At 47.7% G+C, this 12,046-nt stretch overlaps 3 protein-coding genes across 3 annotated transcripts in view; 2 read left to right on the top strand and 1 right to left on the bottom strand.

Moving 5' to 3' along the window:
- Window positions 1-66: 66 nt before the first annotated feature.
- Window positions 67-8,681, top strand: DPH7 (diphthamide biosynthesis 7). Its single transcript, XM_010571052.1, has 9 exons — window positions 67-235; window positions 776-912; window positions 1,354-1,441; window positions 2,200-2,294; window positions 3,965-4,131; window positions 4,648-4,720; window positions 5,558-5,623; window positions 5,827-5,999; window positions 7,097-8,681. Exons 1-9 carry the CDS (start codon window positions 98-100, stop codon window positions 7,717-7,719), a joined length of 1,560 nt encoding a protein of 519 aa, XP_010569354.1. The 5' UTR covers window positions 67-97; the 3' UTR covers window positions 7,720-8,681.
- Window positions 8,682-10,377: 1,696 nt separating this feature from the next.
- MRPL41 (mitochondrial ribosomal protein L41) lies at window positions 10,378-11,704 on the bottom strand. Its single transcript, XM_010571051.1, has one exon. It carries the CDS (start codon window positions 11,652-11,654, stop codon window positions 11,247-11,249), a length of 408 nt encoding a protein of 135 aa, XP_010569353.1. The 5' UTR covers window positions 11,655-11,704; the 3' UTR covers window positions 10,378-11,246.
- Window positions 11,705-12,000: 296 nt separating this feature from the next.
- Window positions 12,001-12,046, top strand: part of PNPLA7 (patatin-like phospholipase domain containing 7) — a 130,184-nt gene continuing 130,138 nt past the window's right edge. Inside the window, exon 1 of the mRNA XM_010571048.1 lies at window positions 12,001-12,010. The gene's annotated coding sequence lies outside the window, so the exon portion shown is untranslated. The remainder of the gene's footprint in view (window positions 12,011-12,046) is intronic.

Raw genomic sequence — 12,046 nt, 5'->3', positions numbered from 1 at the left:
CCTGACCGGGAAGCAGACGCGCGGCGGTTCCGCTGCGCGGCGGCGCGGCGTCCCCGGAGCCGTCCCGCCGCCCCGCGCAGGATGAGCCCGCCCTGAGATGGCGGCGCCGTGCCGGACGCGGACGCTGCAGGTGGTGGACACGGAGTTCAGCGCGGACGCAGTAGAGTGGTGCCCGGTGGAGGGCTGGCACAGCATCCTGGCCTGCGGCACCTACCACCTCCGACCGCCCGCCGCGGTGAGCCCGCCCCCCCGGCCCCGCAGGGGGGCTCCCTTCCCCCCCCCCCCTTCCGGCCGCCTCAGCCACCGCGGCCGGGCCCGGCGGGTCTTTCCCGCCCTTCGCGGGCCACCTCGCCCGGGCCCGGTGGTCTCCTCGGCCGCCTCAGTCGGGCCCGGGGGTGGCTTCCTGCCCTTCGCGGGCCAGCTCAGCCGCCACCGGTCGCCTCAGCGCCGCCTCGGGTGCCCCCCCCGGCCGCCTCAGCCCTGCGCCCGGACCCGGTCCTGTCAGTCCCCACGCTGTGGGGCCGTGCCTCGTCGCAGCTGGGTTGGCTTGAGGTGGCCGCAGCCACCGTGTGGGGCTGAGTGGGCCCCGCCGGTGAGCGTGGCTGCCTCTGAGGGAGCTGTGGCAGCTTGAATCCCTCAAGGGAGGGCCTCTCGAAGCCGGAGCCGTCTGCCCTGCTGCTGCCGGCCGCTCCCGGCAAGATCTCGGGTGGGGAGAGGTCTGGGGGAGGTAGCATCGCTGCTAAGCCTACTCTTTTCTTTCCAATTTTTGGTGTAGACTGACTCCCGAGGAAGCAATGGGGCTTGTGACCGGACTGGGCGCCTCTACCTATATCACTACAATGAGGAGCAACCTTACATCCCACTGACGGAAATCCAGAGGATTGACACTGCTGCCATCCTGGACATCAAATGGTAATGCTGGCCTGTCGAGGCTTGGAGCTCACAATAGTGTGGTCTGCCCCTCTGGGATCCTGTTTTAGCTGTTGGTATGGCAGCAACAGTAATATTTACTAACTAAACTGCCCCATGCTTCTTGGAGGGAAGCATCCTCCAGTTTGTTCCAGTGCGCAAAGGCTGTGCTCATTTCTGTTATGCTTTTCTGGTTATTTATGAATATTTGTCAGTGACTGTGGACATCTTTTGTTTATTTAATAATATATAGTAGATTTCCCCTATACACAATCCCCTCCAGGCAGGTTTTTGGGAACTCGAGGAGCCTTAGGTTTTCTTCATAAGATTTTTTTGGTCGAGTACCTTCTCCTTGTGCGTCCTGGAATAAAAGTTATGACTTTGCTCTCCTCCTTAAATACAAGAAAGGTGGGCATTGAAGACTTGTTTAACTTGATCTTTTAGGTGCCACATTCCTGTTGCAGAACATCCCATGGTTGGCATTGCAAACTCAACAGGCGCCGTGGAGTTTTGCCACCTGACTGGCAGCGAGGTAGGTGGCTGTAACACCTGCTGCTGTTGAAGCTGTGTTTAACCCAGATTTAATACATCTCTGGATTATTAGCAGTGTTCAGAGACATGTAGGAAAGCTGTATGGTTTTCCTGGCTTTCTCAGTATACCTGGCTTTTTAAACACTTTTTCTTTTGTCCTCTGATAACGTTTCTCATAAATCCCACAAATTTGTTCATGGCACCAGAGAAACTGGCTGGGCTTTACCCACCTGCAGAGTGTGGGAGATGAGAGGCATGAGGGGACCAGAAGCAAACCCTGGAAACTGTCACTTGAGAATAAATATGGACTAACTGGTAAAGACAGCAGAAGATGCAAAGTTGTTAAAAACAGGGAAGACTTCTGGAGAGAGGTTTCTTTCCTTTGGTGAGAGAAGGGTGTATTCAGTAGAACCATTCCCACAAAGCAAAGAAAGCAGAAGCCAGTCTGTAAGGGAATTCAACAATTAGGTCATAACTTTTTCTGCACTTCATCACCTGGTGAGAGGAAGTGAAGTTTAAGGTGGATTTAGTGGGAGATGGGTGGCAGAAGCGTGACAATCCTGTGTATGCATATGTTTGCCCTTCAGCTAGTACTAAGCAATTGTATGTTGCTGTGGGATGTTTCATCTCTTCTGTAGTGTGGGACCCTAATATGCTCATCAGTCTCTGGGAAACACCTGCTGTAGGAGTAAGTGGTAAAAGTGTTGTTGTATACCTGCTCTCTCCCCAGTCTTAACCCACACCTTTTCTTTCTAGTAGAAGAACAGCTGCATGTTGGAGCCATGCTTCCGGGTTGATCTCGGTGCACAGCGTCTGGCCTTGTCTTTAGACTGGTCCACAGGACGAGAGCAATGGTGAGGATGGAGAGATAAAGGCTGGTACTGGAGGTCATTGTGCGTGTGACAGCTTCCAGGCATAAGCTGAGGACTTTGATGAATGAACATTTGGCGGCTTTTTGTGAAGTAACTTAAGACTTTCTTGGTCCCAGTTGTCTCCCTGCACCTTCTCTAGAAGTTACTATTTCCAGAGCAAGGGTGACAGGGGAACAAGAAGACATACTGTGGCCACTGTAACAGAGACTAAACCAACAACAAATCTGAGGTTGTGCTATGGTGAATGGCGGCAGGTGAGCCAGGGACATGTCTTCTGTTCCCCTTGCTAAAAGGAAAGATCAGAATGGGATGCAGATGGATCCACTGGTTCCAACTCTGCTTTTAGAATGGCTGAAATTTTAGTGTGAATTTCTGCTTAAGAACTGCTAATAATAGCACTTGTAGGAAGTTTAAAGGTGGGTTAGTGAGAAACGGGAGAGAATTGGTTTGGAAGTGGCTCCTTCCTCTCTCAAATGCTCATACATTTGATTTCACAAATGGCATTACTGCATGAAATAACATGAATTACCTGTACCTTGAAAGAGGTAGGTTATATATTTTCTGTAAGTTAAGTACAAAACAGAAAGTGGTGCCTTTGGTGTGAGAGTGGAAACTGAGGGGATCAGGCAGTCATATGCTTAATGCTGTAGGGCAAATATTTAGTAGCTTTTGCTAATTAAAGCTGTTTCAGTGCATGCTGTTTAATGAATAAGTAGAATTCCTTGTTCTACTTTCTTCTTCCTTACATTCCTTCTTCCCCTTGTCTCTGCCTTTAAAGATAAATGATCATTGCCATGACGTAAAGTCCCTTTAAAGCCTGTCACTGTTGTCACTTGAGAGATAAATAACGCCATGTAGAAGCTGAATGTGCAGCCTTCACAACTCTGTAGGAAGGGGGTGACCCCATATCTCTTCTGTGGAAATTTGGGAGATTCAGTATGGTTAAGTAACTAGCATACAGTGTAGAAATGGAAAGAAGCCCCGAGCCACCAAATCAGTACCTACAATTGCAGATAACCAAACAGAAAGTACCTAGTTCATGTCAGGGAATGTCAGAAAATCTGTGGACTGTGAGCTGTAGAACTTTTGCCAGTGCTCCAAGTACATTGTGTCCAGAAACTGCAACTGTACTGTGCCACAGGAAGACAGCAGGAAAGGTCAGGATCAGCCAGCACTTCAGATGTCAGTGATAGCGGGGAATTTCTTCATACTCTGGAAGAGCAAAGAGACTCTAAGAGGTCCTTGTCAGTCTGACTTGGAGTAGAAAAAAATCTGACTTCACATGGAATTTGTTTATTGATGTAATATCAAGCATGTGAGAAGGCACGTTCTGCATGTAGGAGAAAGAAAGACCCAAGGCTGGTTTTCTTTCACGTGAGTGTGAGCGGTTTGCTCCCCCTGTGAGATCAGGGAATGGGGATCATTGATGTAGATGATTTTAAGATGGGATGGGCTGAAGCTGAAAAGAACTGTATAAATGTGTGCATTCCTTCCACTGTACTACCAGTTTCTATCAATGTTTAGTTGAATCAAACATATATAGTATTATGTTACGTTATCTGTCTATGCTTTGGCTGCCATTTTTTACTGTAACAACTTCTTAGGACACAAGTTTCAGTAATTTCTAATGTTTTCTCTGTATTCCACCATAGTGGATGTCCTTTGAGAGTAATCAGCAGCGATTCAGAGGGGAAGCTGAATCTTTTCTCCATAGATGAATCTGCTCCTTCTGTGCATGTCCTGAACCAGTGGGAAGCTCACAAATTTGAGGCCTGGATTGCTGCTTTTAATTACTGGGATACTGATATTGTGTATTCAGGTCTGTAAGGCCTGGGAATCTCATCTGGGGGTGTTGGGGAGGGGGGACCTTGTTAGGGATATGTGTTCCTTGGGATTTTACTTTCCAGGGTTGGGTATGCTGCTTGCATCACACCTCTTGAAAGAGTTGGGGCCTCTGTTAGGGGGAAAAGGCTTCTTGATTGTGGGAAGTGGTTAGAGTTAATTAGGAGAAGCTGTGCCTTTTAAACTGTAGTTCAGCTGGCTATTGCTAAAAAAGATTATAATCTCTTGCAGTGTGCAGAAGAGAGCCAGAGAGCTTCTAGAGTCCAGTCTTTTTATCTTCTAATTTTTTTTGCTTGGCAAAGTGAGGGTATTGTTAATGTATCTCTCTTCTGTGGTGATGAGTACTGTGAGCCTCAAATGTTTGGCATGTCCGTTAAATGCTGTGAGATCCTACGGCTGAAAAGCATCAGCCTGGTGTTAACTGTGTTGCCTCAGTGCCCTGCAGCGGTCATTTGGATGGTGCTTAGGGTAACAATGTTTTGTCTTTGTGCAGGAGGAGACGACAGCCTGCTGAAGGGCTGGGACACCAGGTGTAGTCCAGAGACTCCTGTCTTCACCAGCAGGAGGTAAGCAAGCTGTGTCTGCAGCTGGACCCTACAGCTATTGTGTATGAACATATGGTGCTACAGTGTCCCTTCCCAAGCCATGGAATTCAGAAATGTGCAGTGACAGTGGAGTCCTGTTTCTGCCTCCCTTGGGAAATGGAGACATCTGTTAGTTTTTTTCATCAGAACAACTTCAGGTTGAAACTTTCTTCTTCATGTCCTTCAACATAATAAACCAACTGCTCACTTCCACCATGAAGATGGTGGTAGCTTCTTTCTAAAAGAAGGATCCTGATTTACACTTCTATTTTGGGAATTTGTGTGTGTGTTAAATTTGGATATCTTATTATGGAATGTTTTTTAGGAAATACTTTGTTCTCCACTGTTCACTCATTTGAAGTAATCTCTTTTTTCTGATGGCATAACCTATCTTTTAGAATATGATGAAAACAATATACACAGCTCTCCAGTGAAATTTTATATGTAACCTTAAAATACACTGGGGATTATTGCTATGGAAATATTAATGTTGGGAATAAAGTCTCCTGGGAATGAAGTTGTTTTGCTGAAATTCGTACAGGCTCTGAACAGCAGTTTATGGTGCAAATATTACTAGGAAGTATTTGTGCTAAGAGACTGTGTGAGTAGAAGTTTTGCCCTGGAAAGGCTGTTGGACTGTGTAGATGGAACTCTGCTTGTGTGTTTCACTGGACTAAAATTTGAGTTTACCTTACTCTCCTTTCCTGAGACACCTTGATGCAGTAATGTGGACCCTAAATCCTTGAAATTCAAGGAAGAATCCCTTCTCAAATCATACATTGCTGTCTCTTCCCTCTGCTGTATGTTCCTCTTTTGCAGACACTCAATGGGAGTGTGCAGCATTCAGTGCAGTCCCCACCGCGAGAATCTTCTGGCTACTGGCAGGTAAATCCCTTCTAGCTGCTCTTCACTAGTGTGACCAGCCTCCTCTGTTATTTTGAATGTGCTGCTACTGCTGCTCAAGGTGCAGTCTCTTCAGACATTCAGTGTGGTGAAGAGCATGTGATCTTTCCAAATTTTCTTCTGTACTTGTTGCACTGAATCAGCTTTGCTGCTTGCCTGCATATTTATTTGTAATATGTCTCCAGCTATGACGAGCATGTGCTGTTGTGGGACACCAGGAACATAAAGCAGCCGCTGGCAGACACCCACGTTGAAGGTGGAGTTTGGAGGTTGAAGTGGCACCCAACCTATGATTTTGTGCTGTTAGCAGCCTGCATGCAGAGTGGATTCAAAATTCTTGACTGCCGCGGAAGCATAGGTGAGTGTTCAGAGGAACAGAGATGTTCTTGTGTTCCTCTGCTGCTCTCCTTTCCTACCTCCAGATTAATGGGGGAACTCCAGCTCTGAGCTAGCTAGAAAGATCTAGATGTTGTTAATAGCCGTAGACTTTTATTCCAACTTGAGGTAACTCTGCCAGCTTTCCCAGGCTTATCCTCACTCTTGGCCTGATAGGTTGTGCAAAGGCGCTGTCATTATTTATGTGTAAATCTCTCGTAACTTCTCTTCATGGGAAGAAAGCCTGTTTTGGTGTGAAGGCATTACCTGTTGACATGACCATTCTGGTTTGTATTCATCTTGATGGTTCAAAGAGGTTCTTCTGAGTGTCAGGTGGTGCTTTACTGTCAGCAGAAGTTACTGACCTGTGATGAATTGGTTATTGCCTCAGAAAGGAAGTGCTGTGCAGTCCGGTTAATCTAGAGTAACATGAACAAGCTCCCCATGTGAATCAGAAGGTATTTACATGATTAAAAGCTGTTTGCATTTACATTACAAATACAATCTTGCATAAAATGGTTGCCTTCCTGGGTTTCTCCAGGCCTTGGGCAGACCCACAGCTTGTGAAATGAGGGTAACATTTCTCCTGTGTAGGGAAGGGAGGAACTTGATGTCCATTTAATATCAGAGTAAGCATTTGACTCTGAAGGCTCATGGGAAGAACACATCTGTAATTTATTTATAACCAGAACCTGGTCTGGCAATCTCACCAGCTGTATTTATGGCTCAGTGGGGATTGCTGTGATCTGTCTTGTCTTTCTTGACCCTTTTTAGGTATTTTGAATAACGAGGCTCTTACACCTCATGCCCACTAAACCCTCTTCTCCTGTCTGCTTACCGAACTGTGGAAAATCAAAGCTAATGAGAGGTGGCTGAAAAATTGCCAGGAGAGGCAGTACCTCATTTCTCCTAGAATGCTTAACCATGTTGTGAAGGTGGCAATAACCAGGGAACTCTTCCTGTAGGACATAGCCAATGCCAGAATGGCTTCTGATCAGTCTGCAACAAACCATTTCACAACTTGATTTCTGCTCATTTCTTTTTTTTTTTTCTTTTTTTTTTCTTTTTTTTTTTTTAAAGCGGAAAACATGGAGGAATGTATCATCCTGTCATCCTATGTCTTGCACAATTCCTTGGCCTACGGGGCTGACTGGTCAAGGCTCTGTCCGAGGGATTCCTTGACTGCAACACAGGACTCTGCTGCTGCGTGGCTGTCTTTGGAGGAGCTTGTGGGAAGGTCAGAGGAAGGTGACGAGAGACTGAATTTGCAGGTCCAAAACCTGAAGATAATATATGAGTCTCCTACAGCTACTTTTGATGTCATACTAGATGAGGAGATTGAAGGCCCTGCCTTGCCGCTCAAAGCAGAGGGGGGTCCTAAGCTGTCTGGGGATCCTGACCTGGTTAGGGGCCCTGATTTAAAGGGGAGTTTAGATTTGGCTGGGGGTCCTGACCGAGGGGGAGATCCTGAGTCAAACAGGGGTTCTGACTCAGGAGCTAAGAGACCCAACGGAATGGGCCTGGACAGAAGCGGTGATTCAACCAGGTCTCTAGACAGCCCGAAAGAAATGAGCATTGTAGCAACTTGTTCTTTCTATGACAATATTCTCCATGTCTGGAAGTGGGAGATGAGCCTGGTGACGCCTTTGGAGATGCCAAGTACTAGATCTCCATCTGAAAGAACAGTTGAAAGTTTGCATTGACCAGTCCCAAGGGAGAGGGGTAGGAAAACTCCTGGACTGAGAGCGACATCTGAGCTTATGCCCTGTCTAATTTCTGTTGCTTTTCCAGTTTTATTGTTGAGCTTCTGAGTCTTTTAAGGCCAATACTGATGGGATTACTGGTATTGTATTTTCAGCGCTGAGGAAAGCCTTTGCTTTGAGGTGTGTGGTCAAGCACAGACACGTTTATTTAGTTTTCCCTTAATGTACACGTTCAAAGTAGGACAGCCTTCCTCTCAAAGGCTGCTTGTTTGTACCTTATATTTGAATCCCTTCAAGGCTGGTTTGCATTTGTACAATTGGTCTGTTAAGCCCGTTCTCCTTCCATCACAAACCAAAATTGTCTGCGCTGCTACATGTAGACAAACACAGCGTGTGGTCAGAGGTTTCCCTGAATGTCTCAGAAAAGCCCATGAGCAGGGGCTTAGCTGTGTGTGTAGCTTGCTGTGTGAGCTGTAAACTAGTAAGTACCTTGAGAAGATGCTCAAAGACAGTGCAGATACTGACAGTGCAATGTGCTTATAGTCATCTTTAGTAGGGAGAAATTCTTTATTAGAAGGAAATCCAGACTGGCTGGTATGACAGACAGCAGTTCAGCGACAGGAAGCTTTGTTCTGAGCAGGGCCTTGGAAGGATTATTGTGTACCTGCACAGCCTAGTTTTACATCAGACTCATCACCTGGTTGCAATCTCCCTTTATCACTCTCCAAGCTAAGCACAACCTGGTTTAGCATAAATTGTGTAGCAAGCCCTGCTCTGTTTTAGTGCCACACTTAACCACGCCCCATAGCCTCTTGGTATCAGACTCATGTTTTCTGCTCTCCATAGCGAGATGTACATTTAGGTCCAAAGTCAAGATCTTTCAGATTTGTAAAGGTGAACAGCTTTAAGATCAAAACATCCAAAAAGCATAAGCAGTGTTTCCTGACATCTTTTAAGTTCAAAATAAGTAAGTACAGAAACCAAAATCTTAACAACATTGCCCTAACTACCTCCAGGAATGGCTGCAGAATTTCTCATGGTTGCTCCATTAGCTTTCTTTTTTCACTGTGAAATATCAGCAAAAGACCGTTTCTGGAACACTTTCTCTATTATCTTCCTAGAAACAAAAAACCAGCTTAAACTTCTAGCTTGCATGGTTTCTCTTTGAGGGTCCTAAAGAATTAGTTGTCTGGAGGGAAAGAAACACCAGCAACAGGTATCTATCTATCTGTAACAGTGCTGCATCTAAAACGAGGTACAGCAGGTAAGAATTTTACTGCTTTGAAACTCCTTTTTCAAGGGTGAATGTGTATTTTAGAAAACTTTCTTGAGCACTGTTACATGAAGATTAGTATTGTGAACCAGAGCTTTTGTTAAAAAAAACAAACCACCCTATTTTTGGATGTTTCTAAAATAAAATCAATATAAGTGATTTATCTTTCTTGCTCATTTTGATTTTAAGAAGTCCTTCACAGTTAATCCTTGTGAGGACCTTCTGCCTTGTCCTGTGATGGCTCCATCTTTTTGAGGGTGTTTGGTGGTGGTGTTGAATGTTCTTTGGGAGTCAGAGTAGACAATCCAGTTCCCTCACGCCTCGGTAAGAACACCAAAGGTGTATCCCTGTAGCAACGTGGCTTTTGACTGTGACTCTGTCTTAAAAGGCTGTAATGCTTTTTTTTATTTCCGTGTGAGATTAAGAGGAAACAGCCTGAGGTCAGTGAAGCTGGAGTGGTGTCACAGAACATGACCAGATTGGGGCACTCGATTTATGCATTATGCTAGTCCTTGCTTTGCCCTGAGAAATGAGGAGTCTCTTATTATAATCTGCCTTCATGTAAGGAAGGTAAGGCAGGTGACTTGTTCAAGACCAAGCTGGTATTGGCATCAAAGGGTACAGGATCTCCTGCTCTCCAGCCTTGCATTCACCTGTCCTCCACCCCCCTCCAACTGACTGCAAGGAGTTGTCCTTTCTGGAAAGCATGAGGTGGAGCCTAAGAATGTGACACCTCTGAAAGGAAGGGGTGAAGCACCACCTCTGCCCTGACAGCAACAGTGTCCAGAGCTGAAGGCAGAAAACAACTGCTTGCGTATAACCATTATTCTGATGAGCTGAAAAATAAGTGAAGAATGCCGGTCAGGCTTAATTAATCGGAAAAACTGCACCTTCCCTCACCCGCCCTACAGATGTGACTCTCACACCCTCGGTGCCAGTGTGCTAACAGCTCCTCTTCCATTTGTGGTTACATGGGGCTGCAACACTAAGGAGCGGAGGCCAGTGCAGCATCCCCTCCCTGCCATCACAGCCCTACCCAGCCCTGAAAATATGTCTTTTTTAACAACACTTTAAGGGTTTATCTGTCAGTCTTCATTACAGACTGGATGCTTACAGAAAACACAGTAAACATGCTTCCTTTCTCCAAAAGTGAACACTTTTGTTGCAATTTAATTCTCTAATTCTTAAGCTTCGTGGTTCTTTGTATTTAGAAAACCTCACAGAACTCTTCCCCCCCCCCCCCCCAAGTGCCTCTTGGGAGGGCTACGCTCTGCAGACACGACTGTCAGGCAGAAGAATTATTTTCTCAAAAACCATGGCACTTGTGTGTCAGAGAAAACATTTTATTTCCAACGACTTACAACATTTGGAATTTAGCAGTTTCTACTTTAAACAGTTGCACAGGACCATCTACGGAAGTGTCACTTGTATCCATTTAATTTGATGAACAGCAAGACACTGCTCTTCTAGGAATGTGTCCAAAAATAACAATCCAATTTAAACAGTTACCTTGTCACTTCAAGCAGCTGCACTAAGGAACAGATGTTAAATGTACCTATTAACTGTATTTTGACTTACTCTGAAAGAAAGTAGCTTTAAGGCTTGGGGAAGTCTGGAGAAATTGTGGCATTCAACACAAGCTACAGTTCTCGGAGAGTTCAGGGTATGGACTTGGTTTTGCCCGTTGGCAGTCTCACTCCCGGTTTAGCGGAACACTTCACTGGGGTTGGGGGTAAATCTGTCAGCGGGTTCCCTCTTTGACTGCGGCTGCAGGTCCGTGCACGTGGCGGTAGTGCTCTGATGAGGGGACGCTGTTCGGCTTGCAGTGGCCTGCTCTCCGCAGCCGGGAGACTCCAGAGTCTCCCAAGGAGGTAAGACATGCCCTCCTTTGTTCCCAAATGACAGGAATTCCTTCCCAGAAGGAAGGAATGATGTTTTAGCGACCCGGAGAGAAACTGCCTCCTGATAATTAGCTGCGCCTGGTCAATCAGTTCTTCTCAAGAGCAGGGTGCCTGCAGGCTTACACCACACGGCTACAAGCGCGGTGCAAGATACAAGTAACACTTTCCTTAGTCACGAGTGGGCAATTAACCGCCAATTTCCCTACGGCAATTTAAATCAAACATTGCAGAAAGACGTAAATGGAAGGATTTGCTTTTCATTGCCAGCGACAGAAACCGTCCCGCGTTTGCTGGCGCAGGCCGCATCTCACACAGTGGTGATGCGTGGCCCTGGGAGCCCTGCTGTTTGCTCCCTACCGCACGTAGTTCTTGGGGAAGAGCTGGAAGAGCTTGCCCTCCTGTGTCGGCTCGAAGCCGTACTTCTCCAAGTTGTTGGGGTCAAAAGTGCCCTCCTTCACGTCCTTCTCGATGCGGGGAGCCACCACCTCGGTGAAGAGCTGCTTGGCTGTCATAGGCAGCTCGGAGCCCTCGGGGGCACGGTACGAGACGTAGGGCTTGAGCTTGAAGCCCTCCAGGTCGGGGACGACGAACTCGGGCACCATCTCCTTGATGAGGATGAACTTCTTGCTGGAGGTGAGCACGCCCAGCTTCTTGGCCCCTCGGCCTCTGTTGTAGCTCCGGGGGCCGCGCTTGCTGGTGAACGGGGACATGCGGTCGGCGCCCCGCACCAGCCCGCGGGCCAGCTCGGTCAGCAGCCCCATGCCGGGAACCCGCGGCCTCCTGAAGGCTCGGCGAAGCCGGGACCGCGCCGGCGGCCACCCCGCCGAGCTCCGCCGCGCCCCACCGGTGTTGGCCTCCGCACACGCCAACACCGCCCGCTCCCATTGGCCGAAAGGCACCGGCCAATCCCTATCGTAACCTGTGAAGGACGCGGGCCATTCGGCGCGGGGTGGGGACTTGCCCGCCAATCAGCAGCGAGGAGCCCGAGGCGTGGGCGGGGTCTGCCGTTCGCCTCTCGGTGGGCGTCGTCGTCTTCCTTTCGTGACCTTCGTCCCCGCCCCGCGGGGTTGACTTTTGACCCTGGCCTGGGCGGCTCCGAGCGCGGCGGCGGCGGCAGGTGAGGAGACGGGACGGGACGGGACCCGGCCCGGCC

This window comes from Haliaeetus leucocephalus, unplaced genomic scaffold (assembly GCF_000737465.1).
Source record: "Haliaeetus leucocephalus isolate CR32 unplaced genomic scaffold, Haliaeetus_leucocephalus-4.0 Scaffold306, whole genome shotgun sequence".
Classification (NCBI taxonomy): domain Eukaryota; kingdom Metazoa; phylum Chordata; class Aves; order Accipitriformes; family Accipitridae; genus Haliaeetus; species Haliaeetus leucocephalus.
Note: the sequence above shows the minus strand (reverse complement) of the source record. Positions and strands in the feature narration are given on the sequence as shown.